Here is a 20,873-nt window from a genome sequence, read left to right as displayed (position 1 = left end):
TGTAAATAAATAAATAAATAAATAAATAAATAAATAAATAAATAAACAAACAAACAAACAAACAAACAAATAATTTAAAAAATCCATTGAGGAGGATGATGGAGAAAATGTCAGAAAATAAGGGAGAAGTAGCAAATAGAAAATCTCACTTAGCACCACAGACTCACTATTCATTTCCTGCTCTTTAGGATAAATAAAATTCAAACCCCTCACTTTAGGAAAAAATGCTCTTTACTATTTGGGCTCTTACTACCTCAGTAATTTTATCTCCCAAACTTACACGCCCCTCCTGTTACTGTTAAGTATTTGAAATACTCTAATACGGGGTACGCAGGCAACTTCTTCACATATGTGGCTCTCTCTCATTACTTTTTGCCTTTTCCAACATGAAACACTCTTAGAAGTCCTTCAATGCCCTCCAAGTATTACTGTATCAAGGGATCACCTCCTTATCACATAATTTCCTTAGGGTTTCCACTGCAACCTGCACCTCCATGTAGTGCTTACCTTACTACATCACAGCCTTTGATTTGTCTACAATATTCTTCTCCCTTTCTTCTCCCACACAAACACAGACAACAAGACAAGAACAGATTTTGAAGCTTGGGATCATGCTTAAGTGCTGGTGTCCCTACCACTTGCTATAAAATCTTGTACAGAGTAATGTTCTCTAAGTGCATTTAGAAAATACAATTCTGATTCTGTCCGTTTCTTAAAATCTTTCCATATATCCTTCAATAGAATAAAAAAGCAAAGAGATTGATATATTATAGAAACCCTTGGTGATTCCATTCTTACCTGTCTGGGTTGCTCCTCATGCCTCCATCACTCTTGCAAGCAAACATTAGATGTTTTGATCACAGAAAACTGTTTCCAAGACACTCAATCTCAAGTTTCTGTACTTTGAATCATGTTGTTGGATTTTCTTGAAATGTCTTCACTAAGTAGCTCAAGGGTAACCTCTGCTCTGAGTTTTTTCCAGACTCACGTTTCCCTTCTAGCAGCACTCTTATTTCTTAACATAACTCTTCTTATTTCCAGATCCTTTGTCAAGAACTCTGTTACTGTACTTCCACATCAATCCCTTTATTATCTGCCTTTCCACTTGAGATGCAAACCGCACTGGGCAAGAACCTTACTTAGTTCATCTTTACACTCCTAATGCCTAGCACAGTGCCAGACACACAAGAAGCATACTGTTTTATTTAATTTTTTAATTTATATATTTTTACATCATTTTTCATTTTTGCACAATGTATGCACTTTCATCTTGGTTATAGTCCCCATACAATTCCCACCATACTGTTAATGAGGATTTTTCTTTAAATTCTCTAATTTGAAAGGTGCTTGCTAAGTTTATTTTTAGGGTGGTTGTTTCCATCAATACTATCAATAATTTGTAAGTGTAATTTTTACTTTTTAAAAAGTAAAAGCATAGAAAAAAGAAGCACCTCACATGTTGGGGAATAAAGGAAACAGGCTATGAATTTTAATTAATTAATTTATTTATTTATTTAAATTTTATTTTTATATTCCCCATACAATTACAACCCCCTTATTTTGACCCCAAGCCCTCCTTTCCCTGCCACCCAACCCCCATAGAGTGTCTCTGGTTCATAGTTGTTTGTTGATTTTGATATTTTCTTTCTTATAGTTATTCTTTTTCCTGGTCCCTTATTTAAGTTTTCTAGATTCCTGCTATGAGTGAGACCATCCGGTATTTTTCTTTTTCTTTCTGGCTTATTTCGCTGAGCATGATCCCTTCCAGCTCCATGCATGTTGCTGCAAATTGCATGTGTTTATCTTTTTGAATGCTGAGTAATATTCCATGGTGTATATGTACCACATCTTCTTGATCCAGTCATCTATTTTTGGGTATTTGGGTTGTTTCCAAAGCTTAGCTATTATAAATAGTGCTGCTATAAGCATAAGGGTGCAGGTGCTCTTTGGAATTGATGTTTCTGTGTCCTTTGGGTAAATACCTAGGAGTGGAATGGCTGGATCATATGGGAGCTCTATGTTTAGTAGGTCAAGAAATCTCCACACACAGGCTATGAATTTTAAAAGATGTGTGTTACGGGTGCCTTGGGGAAGGAAATTATATGGGGACTCAATCTGAGGGGGGAGGGGGAAGTAAATATTGTTTAAAAATTTTTTTTAAATGTTGAAAAAAAAGAATTTTGGGGAGGCACAATTAAGTCCATAGCACTCACATATCACAAAGAATACATTGAGTTGTTAAATTAAAAAAAAAAGATGTGTGTTAGTCTACATCTTAATGGAAAAGTTACACTGATAAATAATTAACAACATTAGGCTATTTACTCCATTCAGAATGAGGCAAATAAATGCCAGGTTGAGAACTCCTCTACAAGTCACAGTTACGTTTTGAAGAATTAGCCATCCAGGACAATTATTGTTACTTCCTTTCATTTCCTTCCACATTTTGAGACCATGTAGAAGTTTTCAAAGGGAGTGTTGCGGATATAGGCTTTTTATTTCAATTATAAGCTAAAATTATTTGTAACCTTTCAGACATTTTCACAACACAGTATCTACATTTTTTTCTTGAACTTAGTGTACTTTTTTTCCTATAAGTTTTCCTGATGTTTTTCCATAATAGATCCTGCCTTTAGATATCCACAGTCCAGTTGGCAATTATGTCAATAAGACACATACCAATTATGTCAATAAGAAGCAAATGTGAGGACTGCATAAATTCAGGAGACAGCATTGTGCTACCACAGTAATTTCAGATGTCTACTTGATAATGGCACTTGAAAATTCACAAGAGCATCATGTGCTTTATGTGTACATCACTTAAGCCAGAAGCTGAATCTTCCTCCTGTGCTTTGGCATCAAGAGTTGAATCAGAGTCATTGAATTTCAAGATCAGAAAGGATTCAAATGCCTTTTAGTCCAATTCTTTTATATGAATGAATCTCTTTTATAACATTCCTAATAAATGCCTCTTCATTCCTCTCCTTGAACCCCTCATGACAGTGAACTTACCACCTCCACCCCCTTCACCAATGCTTCAGGTAAAAATAAATGCATCTTATTACATTTCAGACAGATTTTCCATCCTCTATAATAAGTTATTTTCAGCACTGTGAAGTCTACCAATTTTATTAGTATGAGTCATATGTCCTTCATCTATTGTGAGTATAAAGAAGGGAAAAACAGGCAATTATGGAACATGCAGGCTTTCATTTCTATTTACCTGTCTACATATATCTGCCTCTTTCCATAAAGACCTTAAATGAAATGAGTTAAAACACCTGGATGCAATAGAGTTATTATAATAGAAATAGAAATTCAAGGTCCTGGAAAGAAATTCTTGACTCAAAGTCTAATGTAGTTGCTGGCATTGAAATTAAATTTATCAGTGGGGTTTCTGTAAGTCACTACAAAAGGAGAAATATAGTGGATGATACAGTTTCATTATCTAACAGAAGAAAGTATACTATTTCTCCATTAAATGAAAAATTTTCTTAGTTCTAAAGTATAGGAGGAATTTCTCATGTAGCAGCTTAGTTTATTATGTTCCTTCATTTTTGCTCATTGATGTGCTGCTGAGAACAGTGTTGATAACCCTTAAACTTTTATTAACTCACACCCTCAATGAAACATTAACCAACCTTTAAAAAACTCTTTTGAGTAAGGGAACAAAGCATGGGTACTGAATAAATCCTTTTCCAAAAGTGGTTGGGAAATGACCTTAAAACTATTAAAATCAACTTAAAACTATTAAAAGTCAACATTATGGGGGAAAATGCCCAATTTTTAGTAGATGGGAACAAAAGAGAAACTGAATTAATCTATGACATTACTATTATTTCATCGTTTCTAGAAACAACTCTAATTGGGTGTTGACTAGCAGTAAATGACATCCTGTGAACTGAGAGGAGTGCTGTAAGAATCTGCCTGAATATCTGATGAGACTTTGGATCTCTCAGAAAGAAAGTGATGAAATGTATGCTAAAGGTTTTATGAAAGGTTTTTTGACTCTGCAGCTAGAGATAATGTGAAGAACTTGGGGTTTCTTCCTTGCTCATTAAACACCCAATTATTTTTTTACGAAGGAAATTTCAGGACCCTGAAGCCTAAAAGATACAAATGGGCCAAGTGTACCTTCCTGTAGTTAATCATTGAAGTTTTAAAATACTTTCCTTTGCAGTATGTCTCTGATTTATAATTGTCTGTTTTTGCTTTGAGGAAGAGGGAGAGGGATCAGAAGGAGGGAGGGAGGAGCACAGGGGACTGAGGAGATGGTGCATGGGTGCATTGGTGAAGGAAATTCTATGGGGACTAAACCTGAGGGGGTGGAGGGAAGTAAATATTGTTTAAAAATGAACAATGATGTAAAAAATTTTTAAAAATTAAAAATGTAAAAAAAAAATAAAAAAAACTTATTTGCTCTTGGACTGAAGAGTGGGGGAGCTATGTTTACATAATGACCATTTCACCTTTGAAGGTCTTTGTGGTGCTCAGGTAAAAATAAATGACTTTCCTCACTGTGATTATCATAACTGTTGAGTCTTTACCTGGACTACCTGGTTCCATTATTAAATTCTAAATAACCTCAGAGAGGTTTTACCTCCTTCCCCACAACTAGAACCAGCCAGGCCCTCTCTCCTTTTCTAGGACTAGAAAAAATACACCTGCTGCCTGTATTTCACCTGTGCAAATGTGGTAGCTAATGTTGCTGTTGTTGTTATCATTATTACTATTACTGTTGAATCAGGATTATACTGAACCAGGATCCCTCGAGGTCCCTTGAGGCCTAAATTAGATTCAATTCTGAATTGAATTCAAATTAGTAATATGAAATGAATGCAAGTACAGTAAAACTAATCTCTACATTGAATGATGTTGTTTGTATAACTAACCACAAAATGCATTTATGGGGTCACAACGGAGAGAATGAAAAAGATTATAGATTTATTTTAAAGATAGCATGGTAACAAATGACTGATTTTTCCAAAATTAGAATAAACTGAGCATATATTTATTTAAAGCTAAGGTATTATCAGGACATAACAGTATATTGATGTTTGGCAAGTACAAATAAGCATACTGATCATTATTTCACATCACAGTTTATTATGACATACAACTGTCAGAAATCAAAGCCAAAGCTAAGCAGAAAAGAGCTACCCAGAGCAAAATCTTCTCTTCATTTTCAGTCATTCTATTCTACATAATTCCTTTTTGATTACCAACAAGACCAGGAATAGAGGGTAACAAATGACAATAAAAAAGGCCTATGAGTTACTGAATAATTCGAAATGTCGTACAAAGTTGGGAGAGAAGCACCAGTTGAGATAAGCACATTTTCCCTAGAGCAGCATACATGATACATTGGTGAACGGCTATCTCTAAGCTCTGTTTTGGGAAGCTGAGTAGCACAAATACCTGGTGTGGAAGAAGTTGGCATAGCAACTCTGCATTTGCAATGGTGGATCACAGAGTAAACAGGTGCATAAAACTACTCAGATGTATTTGCTTCTCCAGAGTGGTTAAATCTTGTAAAGCATTTTTTTTCTGCATTTCTTTTTGAGAAATACAAACACTTCAGTCTAATAACTTAAGTCATTTCATTTGATGAGTAAGAGAGGATATTCATGGCTCATGGAAAGTTTTATTCTCTGTATTTTCCCTGTAGAAGGTGACATTTAGGCTAAAAATAAGTCATTTTCCTCTCATTGTGGGTACAATTCTCCATTGACCATAAAATAAGTTTTCTGAATTTGCCAAAATATATGTTCCTGGGAAAAAAATTGCTTACCTCTTGTCAACAGGCCCATTGAAATCTGGATCAAATTCCTTTTGCTCACCTGCATTTAAAAAAAGACTTTTTTAAGCATATAAGTCAATGTAAAGGCAAATAAACAAATTATTCATAATTAAAAATGTACATCTTGGTCTTCCTGGTGGCACAAGAGGTTAAGCACCACGCTATGAAGCAATCTGCAGCCTCTGCAGCACAAGTTCGAGCCCCAGCCGGCCAAGGAGAAACCCACGTGGCGAGGCAGACCTCTCCTATCTCGCACGCTGCTCCCCTCATCGGTGTATTTTGGTCAATTTGCCTGTTCTGTTCCCCACTCTGCCTCTGGTGGATCCTCTCACCCCTTGCATCTCTCACCTGTACTCCAGCTCTTGTATGCATAAATAAATGAATCTTAAAAAAAAATGTACATCTTGGTAGTCTACTGCTCAGTGTAGTGTTGAATTCATTCTTTGGTTGAGTGAAATGTCAGCCTTGCTTTGGTTACAGATGTCAATCCTTTCCCTCTCTCCAGCTAAAAGCAACACTGAGAAGAGTTGCCAAAGACCATATTATTTGCACTTATGCACATACTCTCCTCACTGTTCTGAGGAACACCAATATAAACTCCACCCAGGGCAGCAAAATTTGAAACACTACTGAGCTGCAAAATTATCCTACCATCTGCCATCACCAAGTATTGCTGAGTACTCAGGAGGTAGATGCAAAGTTCCATAGAGATGCCTATTTAGTCCAGTCCATTTCCCTCAGTGGATTAGACTATCCTTCTACAAGTGGGAATTCTAGTCACTGCTGGTCTCTGTCATGTTGGCTGTATGGTATATATAATTCTTTACTATATAAGTGCTATTTATTTTTTTCTTTAGCTCTACTGGAGGACTTTATACCATCCAGGAAGACATGCTGGACATTAATCATTGCATCATGATTGCAACTTTCATCTCTAACTGTTACCAAGCAATGGGTTCTCTACCCAATATGTATATAACAAATTATGACATCAGGGATTTTGAGAAGAGAAAAAAGTTTTATTGTAATTGATTGGCAAGGAGGTAGGTGATAAACAAATTTATCTCCCTGATTAAGGGAGTAAAGTTATATAGATTTTTGAGGGCCAGGGTTGAGAACAAAGAAGTTAAATTTTATTGACTGAAAGTGGATTAGAGGTAAAGAAAAGTGGACTTGGTTCAAGTTTATTGGCTATAGTGACAGGGCAGTTCATACATGAAAAATGAAGAGGCTTTTTTAAGATAACTGGGATTTTGAATTTCTATTGGTGTACCCCTCAACTCTAGGTGGCCTTTCTCATCTGAATTTGCAGATTCCTGGCTCTCAGCAGCCTTGCAGTTCAGCTCTAAGATAGCCATTAATCCTCCAGCCTCTATTGTGTCTGCAAAAGCAAGTCTCAGAGAAAAGATTAGGTAAGTTTTTCTCACTCAATCTCTCTCTCTTTTTTTTTTTTTTTTTTAATTTATACAAGCACTGGGTACAGTCAGAAGCACGGGAGGGTGAGAGGATTCACCAGAGCCAGAGCAGGAAACAGAACAGGCAGACTGATGAAACATACTGCTGAGGGGAGCAGCGGGCATGGCAGGAGAGGTCTGCACGCCATGTGGCCAGTGGCCGGGGATCCAATCGGTGCTGCAGAGGCTGCAGGCAGCTTGGCAGCCCAATGCTCAACAGCTGCACCACCGGGGGAGGTGGAAGTCTCTCTTTTTTGTTCTCTTAGGTTGCTCCTAAGTCAAATCAAGACTTGGTTACATAAATAGTAAAGATACATGTGGACTGGCTTCCCCCCCCCCACACACACACATAAACTGTGTAGGCAGATCCTGTAACAAGTTCTATAAAATCAGTATTGGACAAAGGTCTGACTTTTTTCAATACTCAACCCCCTGACACTTTTTCCCCAATGCAAGAATTCCCACAATTTTGTCTAGAGATTTGTCAATGTACAAAGGCCTAGTCCTGAATTCAGGACAGAATTTCCAAAGGGACTTGACACCCTCACTCTGCCTGTAGTCAGCAGGGAAATTTGGCCTTGTCAGTGTGATCACAGGCTGAGGACAGAAAAGGAAGAAGAGAGGAACAGGCTTACAACAGAATTTCAAGAGTCAGCAGTAACTATTCATAAAACACCTACTATCTGCTGAGACTTCCCATGGGACACAGAAGATATATAAAGCAAGATTCCTCTCTTGGAGACCTTAAAACTGGTGAGGTAAGATCAACATACGATTAATTCAATAATTATTTCTTGAGCATCTTAATATACCAGGCCATAATAAAAAACATAAGCAATGAATATGCCACATAAAAGTATTAATTTATACAGTACTAAATTATGGGGTATCGGCCTTAAATGTTATGAGTTATGAAAAAGTTAAGTTTCTTCTAGGACTAGATCAAGAGGGTTTCATTCAAGAAATGAGATTTTTACAAAAAGGCTGGAACAAAATGAAAGAAAGGAGAAACATTGTAAGTGGGTGAAACTAGAATTCTGTTCAATTCAGTAACTATTTATTGATCATCTGTTATGTGCTCTGCATTGAAAGAGGCACTGAGGAGTATTGAAGAGTTAGTGAAACAATCTCTGTCTTCAATAAATAATGACCTGGTGAGTAAGGAGAGAAGAAAAAAAATACACAAATCACAATAATACAAGGCAGAAAATGATATCTTAAGAAGGGTACAAGGAAAGTATTATGAGAGTTCTAGGGACTCAAGGGTCACATTCAGTTCCAATTATTAAGGAAGGGTTCAAAGAGTCACAATTTTGGAAGACAGACAGGTAAAATTTAAACCTGTAGAGATGAATGAAATTACAGAATTAGGAATAAATAACACATTTTTGGATAGGGCAAAAGATAAGTTAATGGGAGTAAAGTGTAATAGGATAGGAGGATGAGAAAATAAAGTGAATTGATAGTATGGGATCATATCACAGAAAGTCTAAAAAGCCAAGTAGAGAACTTATTTTATCCATCATGGATCACAGGGAGCAACAGAAAGATTTTGAACAAAAGGATGAATGGCTCAGTAGAAGCCGTGCTCAAGGGCGAGAAATCTAACAACAGCATGTAAGTTGTAGTATAGAGTCAAGGAGAACAACAAGGAGTGTACTGCAGTCATAGTAGGGGTGAAGTGATATGCACCATCCTCCAAGTAATAGTGAAGGTAATGAAGAGAACTCGACTCATCACAGAGCAGTTTTATGGCTGAGAGGTTAGGACTGAGAGCTCTGGTATCACTTATTAGCAGAGCAACCCGAGGCAGGTAATCTCATTTCCCAGAGTGTAGGTTTCCATATTTGTGAATGAAGATAATAGTACCTATTCCATAATGTTGTTATGAAGATAAATGAATTATTACCTGCAAAAGTGTTTAGAACAGTGTCTGCCACTTACTAAGTCCCAAATAAAGTCCATTGTTAGTTCACAATTACATGAAAAGGAAAAATAGAATTTGATGCAAGGTAAGACTTGGGGTGTAAAAGAGAACTCAAAGATGGCTTCAAATCAAGGGACTATACAGACTTTCTAGAAGTTGTGACTCTCGTTCACTTTTGGTCTTTTACCTAGGTTTACAGAAAGGTTGGTACTATCAAAACAGTTGGGAACATCAGTAGCTGAAAGAAATTCCTTTGTTGTAAGAAAAAGAACAGAAGTCTGATTTTGATCTTTGGAAGTGACATCCAAAGGAAAGTCTTGCATTTAATGGAGTTAAGAAACTGATGCCTTAGGTCAGGTCTTAAAATAAACACTTGGAAGACAAAGTTCTTATTTTTAATAAAAAGTGATAAACTCTGGGCCTCCCCTGGTGGAGCAGTGGTTGAGCACTGGGCTGCGAAGCTGCCACAGCCTCTGCAGGGCCGCTTCGATCCCCAGCCACCGGCGAGGGTCCCACATGGCGCGCAGACCTCTCCTGCCGTGCCCGCTGCTCCCCTCAGCAGTGTATTTCATCGGTCTGTCTGTTCTCTTCCCCGCTCTGACTCTGGTGAATTCTCTCACCCTCCCGTGCTTCTGACTGTACCCAGTGCTTGTATAAATAAATAAATAAATCTTAAAAAAAAAGTGATAAACTCCATATAGGAGAACATCAGAATAATGCTATTATAATGACAATAACAGTAATATCTCATGTTTTTAAGCATTAAAGTCTAAGCACTGCACTAACTGATTTATAGGTATTTTGTTTACTTTGATACAAACTCTACTATTATTACTCTCATTTCACACATGTAAAAAACAAAGTAGGAGAGATTAAGGAACATTCCTGTAGTCACAGAGTTGATAAATGGTCCTACTGGGACCCTGGGATCCGCACCCTGCCTAGTTTTATTGCAGCACAACAGATCCCACCAGCCATACCCTGCACACCAACATACATTTCTACTTGGGGGAACTGTGTAAAATGTTTCCTGTTGGAGACAATCTGTATATAATTCAGTGTCAAGTTCTCTGTCACATTGTCAGCTTTTCTTTTTCCCATTGCTTGTCTGACTCTGCTTTGTTGCAACAAAGAGGTGTCTAATTCCTCTTTCTCTGGAAACTGACCTCTCTAATCTATAGGAGTGGTTCTCCAGCAGCCCTATCTCTCACATGTCTGTTCCCTGGCGATCAGTGATGGTCTGATTTGGACGCTAGACCAAAACTGGACCAGATTATCTATGCCAGGAATTTAGAATTAGAATGGATAGGGAGTTAATCAGGAGGAGACAGGAACTGCAAACTGTAAAGCTTGAAAACCAGAGAAGCGGATAAACTTGGCTTTCAGAAAGCAATTGAAGTAAATATGCAAAGAGAATTAGAGATGGACGTCCTAAGGGACTGCAGTTTCATGGTCTAGGCCCTCCTTTTTGCCCAGATTTGAGTTTCATGAGATACCACCTTGCCTCCTCATACTTAATTCCTCTTTCTGGCTTTTTGTTAGTTCACCTTAATTGTGGACAAAGAGGTCCACTAATACACTCTTTTGTCTTGACTTATGTTTCAACAATTAGTTTCAACATTTATTATAACAATGCCATGAATAGGGAATGGAGATTCAATGTTATATTCTTGAGAATAAGCTGCTACCACATATCTCATAGATAAATAAATATATTCTCAAGGCTATAATTTCAATCCTGTTTAGGAAGAGGCGTGGCAAGACATGCAGAAGGTGCCATGGGGCACAGAGGAGGCTATGAATGGATAGGTTGCTCTGACTCCTGAGTGACACTGTACTTGAGCTCTACTTTCTACCTGCACCTGGGTTCTTGGAATATTTCTCTGATGCTGCTACTCTTGCTGCTTCCAGATATCGCTTCCCAAATATAACTAAAACATTTCAATGAATTTTAGGAGGGGCAAGTTTCCACCCCTCTGTGCCAAATACAATAATTCACTAGCACAGAGGTGATTGTATTGCTATAAAAAATACAACCTGTATTTTTTAAATCAACCTGTATTTTTTTAAATATCCCATTGGATAACTCTGATGCAAAGTCAGATTTGAAAACTATGAGGCTACTTGATTTTATTCTGAATTTCATTCTTTGATTTTGGTCATGCACAATCCTTAATTTTCCCTGTATATAATTCTACCTGAAAAACCCAATAGAGTAAGAGAAAAGTAGGTTATGAAGTGTCTATATCCTTTGGGAATGCCACAATTAGGGGTAAGAGATAAACAAGTTATAGGAAGAGAAATAGAAAATGGGCTTCAAGAAAACTAAAGAAGTTTGAAAAAAGAGAGGGGTATAAATTCTGCATAAAAAAATGTTTATTAAGTGGATGTTTGTTTGTACCAGGTCTGCTTAAACACAGATCTGTCATTTTGCACAATTTCACAGAGAACACAATGTGAATTATACCCCCAGAACTGTGCAATATATAATGCTCTCAACAATTCTGTAATGTATGTCACTATTATTCCATTGTACAGATGAGGAAATTGAGGTAGCAAGGGTGAACTAATTTTTCCTAACCTATTCAGCTAACAAGAGGTAAAAGTGGGATTGGAAGACTGACTGAACCAAAACCCGATGCTGTGTTACTTGGCAATAAATTGCTCATTGGTGATCTTAGAGTAATTCCATAAACGAGTGGGGAGAGGATGCAGATTGTAAGGAGTCAGCAAATTATTTAAATTTATATATATTTTACATCATTGTTCATTTTTAAACAATGTTCGTTTCCCCCCCACCCCAGATGTAGTCCCCATAGAATTTCCTTCAACAATGCACCCATGTACCATCACCACAGTCCCCTGTGCCCCTCTCTCCCTCCTTCTAATCCCTCTCCCTCCTCCTCCCATGCAGGTTACCTCTGGTTTAAAATTGTCTATTTGTTTTTGTTTTGTATTGTTATTATTTTTCCCCCTGATGTCTTTTTTGCTTCCCCTATATTCCTCCTATAAGTGAAACCATCCGATATTTTTATTTTTCCTTCTGGCTTATTTCACTGGGCATAATTCCTTCTAGCTGCATCCATGTTGCTGTAAGAGGCATGAGTTTATCTCTTTTGGTTGCTGAATAGTATTCCATTGTGTATATATACCACATCTTCTTGATCCAGTCGTCAATTTTTGGGCATTTGGGTTGTTTTCTAGGTTTTACCATTTATAAATAGTGCTACAATAAACATAGGGGTACAGGTATTTTTTTGGATCATTATTTCTGTGTCCTTTGGGTAGCTCCCTAGAAGAGGAATTGCTGGATCATATGGTAGCTCCATTTTCAGTAGACTGAGGAACCTCCAGACAGCTTTCCATAATGGTTGGACCAGTTTGCATGTCTACCAGCAATGTAGGAGAGTTCCTTTTCACCACATCCTCGCCAACATTAGTTGTCACTAGTTTTTTTGATATATGCCATTCTTATTGGTGTAAGGTGGTATCTAATTGTGGTTTTGATTTGCATTTCCCTGATTATAAGGGATGTGAACATTTTTTCATATGCCTGTTGGACATTTGCATTTCCCCTTTGGAGAAGTGTATTTTAAGTTCTTCTGCCCACTTCTTGACTGGAAGGGGTTAGCAAATTATATTGATCCTATAGCTATTTATTTTTCACATTAAAGATAGCCAAAACTGGTTTAACAGTATCTAGGCTGACTTCCCATTTTGGTGTGATTTGTACCTCACCAAGTGAAAAAGCAGATTGCAGTGTAAATGAAATGCTATTGTCAAATCTGTCCGAAAAGCTGACACTTTCTGATTGTAAATTCTGGCTGCCTATAATTCATTTGAAAATACACTGAAACTATAGTCAAATGATAAGATTTAGCTGATTCCATATAGTAATGACAGCTGGAATGTGATGACTTCAGCCTGCCCACGTGCTGGCAGAATTTGTATTGTCATGCAAATTTTTTATTTCCTGAAATCAATACAGACCATCGCTTTTTCAGAGGCCCTCACATGCTCTAATTGCATCTCTGGTACAAATAGACTGAGAGACCAGCAAAATGAAAAGAACCACAATGCTTCCTATCATATGGCTTAGCTACTGAATACAATTCATATTTCTCACTTAAAGAAAAAAATTAAAATTAGGTAACCATTTTAAAAGCTTCCTAAATCCATGAGACTCTCTCACTACCAAAATTATGACAGTGGAATCACTAAAAAGCATTACAGACAGTTACACATTTGTTCTTGTAGCTAATAGTTTATACTGCATTCATAAAATGCAATTTTCCTTACTAGAAATAATTCACAAAGATTAAGGAAAATGGTCCAGGTAATTAATTCAATTCATGAGTGTGGATCTCATATGACTCTGCTGAATACAAATGGCAAGATAAGCAGTCAGTCATGCTTAGAAAGACTCTTTTCTTTAAAAGCAATCTGTTTTTTTCAAAGAAAATGACAATATAATTACCAGTGGTCTGTTATAAAAAGCAAAAATCCTGAGACATCTAATTTTATGCCTTCAGGTGTATTTTCCTTTCAGAGAATCCAACGTGATTTAGAGAGCAGCAAAGGAACTAAGGTAGTGCAATTAAGTATTCCAGGACTTACAGGAGAACTATTATGAGCAAGCAAGTCAGACAACTTTTCAGCAAGTATGGAAAATAGTGTAGTGCCAAATTAAGTCTTGCTTTAATATTCTAGAACAGGCGGAGGAGAATCACAAACAAGTATATGTTTTTCAAACACGTTTATAGTATTGTGTTGATAAATAAGGATTTCATCCAAGGAAAAATTCGCTTTCCTCCCAATCTCAACAAAGTATAAGGAAACACGTCCATTGTTGCTTCTCAAAGGATGAAGTGCCTGCTTCTCAGCTCTGCACACATGACCTTTCATGGTCTAGCCCATCTCACCAGCCTGGTGGGCTACATACTATCCTTAAATGCAAATTTAATCTTCTAGCAATTCTGTACTTCTATGGTTCCCCTTCAAAATCAGGTGTTTTGCATAAAACCCTCTGAATAATGTGACTTTTCCCTCTTTCTTCCCTTGGCAATGAAGGAAAAGCTTATAGTTCCCCTTATAAATGCCCCATTAGGACCAAGGCACTTTACTGTGGGTGAAGTGGAGCCCTCCTTGACTGGGGACTAATGTTATAGAAACTTCACTCCCAAAACAGCTAATTCTAGCCGTATTTGAGAATACATACTTCTATTATTAGCAATGTTGACTGAGTATATCACAAGGAATGTGTTACATGCGATGACAGACAGAATAACAGCTTCCTAAAGATGCCCACATCCTAATTCCCCCATACTTGTGAATGAATGTGATAATTTACACGGCAAAAAGGATGCTGCAGATGTGATTAAATTGAGAATCATGAGACAGATTATCCTGGATTATCTAAATGAACCTAATGTAATCACAAGAGTCCTAAAATGGGGAAAAGGAAGATAGAAGAATCAAAGCAGAAGATGTGGAAATGCAAGAAAGATCAGAATAATGCCAGATGAGAAAATCTTGACTGGCTATTGTGGCCTTTGAAGATGAAGGGGGTTATGGACCACTGTGACATCCTCTAGAAGCTGGAAAAAGAAAATGATTTCTCCTCTAGAGTCTTTAGAAAAGAATGTAGCCATGCCAGCACTTTGATTTTAGCCTTACTACAAGAGGTCAGAATTTTGGAGTCCTGACCTCCAAAATTGAAAGATAATAAATTTTCATGATTTTAAGCCAACATATTTTTAATAATCCATTACAGCAGCAAGAAGCTAATACACATGACTATGTCTCCTACTAAAAGAATAGCTCCTTTAGAACAGAAATTAGATTTGATTATTGCTCTGTTGCATTACTTACTTTAGGCTCTCAATAAATATCTACAGAGTAAATTTTAAAAGAATGCCAATGTAATTTTGAACTGTCATACTTTTAGTTTACATTATGAAGATACAAAGAGGAGATCAATCTTGGCAATTACCAAATAATCTTTTTGGATAGATTTCAACTTGGATTAAAGGCAAACTGATACACTCCTAGAATTGCACTTCTGTAAAAAATTACTCTCCTTATCATGAAAACTAATTCAGCATCTAATTGGTAATGTTGAGATCAGTTAAGCGTTAACAAAGTACGGGTAATAATCTACCATACTGGTGAATAAAAATTGGATATCAAATAACCTGGTATCAAATATCATCTTTACCACCTACAAGCTGTATGACCTTGAGATAATTACTTTTTTCTCTCTGAACTTCCATTTTTCCATCTACAAAATGAGAGTAGCAAAAATATCTTTAAAAAATTAAAAACTAAATTTAAAGGAAGAAACGACTTTTGCCTTCAGGGTATCCATCTAGCTGGTAATTAATGAAGTCTATGTACTGAAATAGTAAAGTATATGCAAATTACCCTCACAACGGAAGTAGATCAGTAAGACATCAGTGCCACCCCACTTTAGTTGAATTGGTCATAAGTGACACCAATAATTATAGAAAGGCTTTGATGACTAAAATGGGAGTGACATTCATGGAATGAAAATTTTGAGTATGTTTAAAAAAAAAGAATCTCTCACATGGGAGAGCTGTACAAAAGTACCTACTCAGCAATATCAAAGAGCTATGCTTGGGGAGACCTGGGAGCAATTAGGGAGTGGGGCATAATCAGGAGCAGGAGGAAAACTTACAAAAAGGCCTCCCTGGTGGCGCAGGCAGTTGAGCGCAGAGCTGTGAGGCTGACTACGGCCCTTGCCTCTCGAGTTCAATGCCCGGCTGGCCAGGAGCAACCCACATGGTGCAGCACATTTCTCCTGTCTTGCCCACTGCTCCCCTCAGCAGTGTGTTTCGGTACATCTGCCTGTTCTGCTCCCTCCCCACTCTCTCTAGTGAATCTTCCACCCCCACCCCCGCGACTCTGGCCTATACCCCACCTCTTAAAAAAAAAAAACTTACAGGGGCCTCCCCGGTGGTGCAGGGGTTGAGCGCTGGGTTGCGAAGCTGCCCGCAGCCTCTGTAGCGCCGGTTCCATCCCCGGCTGCTCCCCGGCCACCGGAGGAGGGTCCCGCATGGCACGCAGACCTCTCCTGCCACCTGCTGCTCCCCTCAGCAGTGTACTTCATCAGTCTGCCTGTTCTGCTCTCCGCTCTGTCTCTGGTGAATTCTCTCACCCTCCCACGCTTCTGACTGTACCCAGTGCTTGTATAAATAAACAAATAAACAAACAAACAAATAAATAAATAAATCTTTTAAAAAAAACTTACAAAGATTCTCAAATCTTCTGAGAAAATAACATAATTTCAATATGTTTATATTTCCGCATAAGGCAAGGAAATAGGAAAGTTAAGGCAGAGAACCCATAACAAGATTGCTGTCTTATTTCAGACATAGGATGTAGATGCCTGACCGACATTGTAGCAGTGAGAGAGGATGAGGCAATTCCAGTAGCATAATAGAAGAATACATTTGGTGGGGGTGAAGGAAAGGACATGGTACATACTACATCACCTAACGACAGCAATGCCTCATGCAGAAAATGATTTGCAATCCAGAAACTCATCTTGGGCAGAAACATGACCCCACATTGGACAAGGCAAGATTAATGGAAATGGAAATGAGATTCTTTCAACACTGATTCAAACTGAATAATATCATAATATCATGACCTTATGATCGTTGTTTCCATCCAGACTGAGTCACTTCCTAAACATATGGGATGATAAATCACCCTATGTTACATCAAGGATGTCAAATATCCTGTTTTAAGAAAGGTTTTTCTAATTAAACGGTTAGTTTTTAAATAGCTTGTGTTATCATTGAGGATAATTCTCCCGGAATGAATACAAATCACTAATATTCAATTAGAATAGCAACCTTAGAAGTAATACCTAAAGAAAGCAAGCCCCACTTTCACTGAGCAGACAAAAGAAAACATACATAAAGCACTCAGGCTGCTTCTTAATGGACTGACTTTATAGGCAGTGCTAAAAGATGCACGTTTAGGGGGCATTGGAAATGCACTTCTGAAAAAATTATTTTCCTTGACTACTGTGACAAAGCAGTGAATTTGTGCTATAGAGCAGCCATGAGTTATTGGATAATCACACATCTTCTCAGAATAAATAAAATTCTGAATCAATATTGATTTTAAAAGAGTCTGGAAGCAAACAAGAACATGAATTGAGTTTGAAGGTTATCAGCTTGGGTTTTCTAATATGTCTTTCTAGCCATATTTGTATTTTATTGCTCAATAGGAGACACTCAGAAACAGGGCTCATGACAAATTCTAATTTTACTACACCAAAACTACTTATTTTTTTCTAGTTTCATAGGTTATGTATTTATTTATTATCCCAGGACCTATTTCCCCACCTTCTAAAAAATATAAGAACAATTTCACAACCAGAGATAGGAAATGAAGAGTGTATTTAGTCACCCTAAAAAAATAAGTGACTTCATCTTGCCTTTCTATCTGCAAAGTTCAGGCAATAACACAGTATGTGAACAAAGGTTGGGAAAAATGATAGTTTTCATCATTATATAAATACAAAAATTAACTTCTGAAAGGAAGAAGAAATTGTCTTTAAAGCTATACTTGTGGGCCTCCCCGGTGGCGCAGTGGTTGAGCACTGGGTTGCAAAGCTGCCCGCAGCCTCTGCAGACCCCTCTCCTGCCTCCCGCTGCTCCCCTCAGCAGTGTACTTTGTCAGTCTGCCTGTTCTGCTCTCCACTCTGGCTCTGGTGGGTTCTCTCACCCTCCCCCACTTCTGATTGTATCCAGTGCTTATATAAATAAATAAATCTTTTTTTAAAAAAAAAAAGCTATACTCGTTAAGGCTTTCCATTGAATTTAAGAAAATACTACTCAAGAAAAAGAGAAAGAATTTGTCAATTTATCACAAGTGCATAAAGCATTTTGGTAGTTAGTGATAATATCTCTGCTACTTCCTCATATCATCCACAGGTTATTGATGAGAACAAAATTACACTGCTTATCAACTTTGACTTTTGCCACAACTCAAGAAGGTAGATGAAAATCACTGGGAAAACATTCCTATTCCTAGGCCAAAGCATCATGATCCAACAAATAAAAACTACACGTTGAGTCCACTATTATAATTTGTATTATGGGGTGCTTCTACTTCTAGGATAATAGTGGGAAAATTGTGATAAGGTATAGGCTGTCACCAATGGGTCAGATTAGTCACCAAGAATGTCAGGGAAAGAGCAGACAGCAGGGATTCACACAGTGTCTGAAGACAACCCTGTTAACAGACATGACTTCTGTCCACCAGGACCTTTCTGGATTTCATTTTGACAGCAACCACTCAGACCCACTGCCAGAAGGAGATCTTGCTAGTGTGAATTTAGAGAAAGAAAAGAAGCACCTTTGTACCTTCTTTTCTTGACTTTAGCTTCTCATGTCTTTCCATCCTCTAAAATAACCAAAAGTGTTTTCACATATCTCATCTCCCCCAGCCCTTGAACTTAAAGTTTCAAGCAAATTGTGGTAGGAATTATTGACAGAGAGCCCTTAAAAATACAAAAGTGTCCAAACCAAAAACTTCCCTTTTACATTCATTTCAATTTATAAACAGTTATACTGAAAAGAATTGATTTTATTTCACTGAGCACTGACACCCTGAGGACACCCTACCAGGGAAACAAGGTGAATAAGAAACAGCTCCTCTTGTGAAGGCAGCTGCAATGTAGCAGTGGAAATGTACAAATACTGAAGCACAAGGAGGAACACAAAACACTCAGAGAGTCTAATGAAGACCTTGGGAAATGAGAGAAGGACAGTTCACATTCAGTTGAAGGAACCAGTAAAACCTGCAAATTAAGAAGATGGCATGTTAGCTAGACTTTGAAAGATGGGTAAGAGACTGGGTTGAATGGGGTGAAGAAAGAAAAGCTTAGGGTGGGGCCTCCCTGGTGGCACAAGGGGTTAAGACACAACCTATGAAGCTGGCCACAGCCACACCAGCATGAGTACGATCCCTGGCCAGAGAGGTGACCCACATGGCACGGCAGACCTCTCCTGTCTCGCCTGCTGCTCCCCTCAGCAGTGTATTTCAGTCCATCTGCCTGTTCTGTTCCCCACTCTGTCTCTGGTGAATCCTCTCACCCCTCCCCCACCTCTGGCCTGTGCCCCAGTTCTTGTATGTATAAATAAATAAATCTTAAAGAAAGGAAAAGAAAGGAAAAGCTTGGGGGTGGAGAGATACAGTGCAGACACATGTAACTAATACAAGGAGGAAAATGGGTGAATATACTCAGAGCTAGCTTAAGACTTACTCAGATGAGCTAGTTTTACTTTCTTACTAATTTGAATTTAATGTTGCTCTCTATTCTCATAAGAAAAACCAAGTACAATTCAACAATAGGGCACACGTTGCTTCCCGAAAACCTGTCCCAGAACTTCAGAAAATTTGGACAATAACTTGCCTTCAAAAAAACAAAAATACCCACACAATGCTATATACCATTGTCTCTGAAATCCTTGTACTCTGAGCTACTTTATTTCACACTAAAATTGACTTATAAATACTTAATAAACATTAAAAGAGAAGAATAGAACAGAAAACAGATAAAGAGTTTAAGCAGTCAGTTTCTCTAGCAGATTCTTTAGGAAAAAAAAAATACTTGAAATGATGTGAGTCAAGCTGCAGATTATGTGAAACACAGGGAATAATGTTAGGAATCATAAAAGTTTTACAAGCATGCATGCCATCTATGGTATATTTAAATTATCATTAGTGATTGTTGTCTTAATACTGTAATAGTCTCTATATTTAAGTCTCAGCTACTATGTTCATTATATGGAAAGCCAAGTTTTTGAATTGCAGTTTTCTATCACATTCCCTATGGTTAAGGAGTACAAGGGTTTGCAAACTTTGCATAAGTGCATTTAGTTAAGTTTATAAAAGTTTAACAAACAATTAAGGATTGTTTTGTCGACCTTTGTTCAGGCTGGCATCATATCATAAGCTAGGTATTGGTGTAAAATGTCAAATTATCAATAAATTTTGCTCTGCCCAGAATAATTTGATGAGTAGCCAGTCAAGGGGAAAAAAAGGTCCCCTGTTAAGTATATCTAACAAGACCATCTGCCCAAATAGGACAAAGTTTTTATCACAGTCACTGATGTAATTATTTTCACTGCAGACTCTAATGGGCTCTGACTTAAGTGGTATCAATTCAATATTTCTGGAAAATATGTTTATAAAGTATACGTTAAGTGAGCACCTTGATATTATCACAGTAATATTGATTTGGACTTCTTTTTCACACATACATGTATACACACACACACACATCCTACACACAAATTTAGAAATTGGTATTCTGAATGCTGAAAATCAAACATCCATGCTCTGACAGTGTACTTAGAAATGCCTGTTGTCAAAGCAACCTCAGCTTCCTAAGACACATGTTAACTATGAGAATGTGCTACATGTTTACTCTCTTTCCACAATCTATTGGAAACAGGGAGGTTTCTATATGACCATGAAGCATACTCACTAAATAAATACACATTAAAATGTGTCAAGGAATTGAATTTAACAACATTAAACTTCAGTCCAATTGCAATAAATAGCAGGCACACTTCTCTTATTCTTATGGTTTTCTGAAAAGTGTAAGAAAGCAAAAGAGATTCATTCCTTCCTTCTTATTAGTCACATA

General features: G+C 37.5%; 1 protein-coding gene across 1 annotated transcript in view; it reads right to left on the bottom strand.

Moving 5' to 3' along the window:
- Positions 1 to 6,461, bottom strand: part of SLC44A5 (solute carrier family 44 member 5) — a gene marked incomplete at both ends in the record, with an annotated part of 126,006 nt that extends 119,545 nt beyond the window's left edge. The window contains 2 exons of the mRNA XM_084242342.1: positions 5,792 to 5,840; positions 6,365 to 6,461. Of these exons, the coding sequence (XP_084098468.1) occupies positions 5,792 to 5,840; positions 6,365 to 6,461 (146 nt within the window). The remainder of the gene's footprint in view (positions 1 to 5,791; positions 5,841 to 6,364) is intronic.
- Positions 6,462 to 20,873: the final 14,412 nt, after the last annotated feature.

This window comes from Talpa europaea (assembly GCF_964194135.1).
Source record: "Talpa europaea genome assembly, chromosome: 9".
Lineage (NCBI taxonomy): Eukaryota > Metazoa > Chordata > Mammalia > Eulipotyphla > Talpidae > Talpa > Talpa europaea.
Note: the sequence above shows the minus strand (reverse complement) of the source record. Positions and strands in the feature narration are given on the sequence as shown.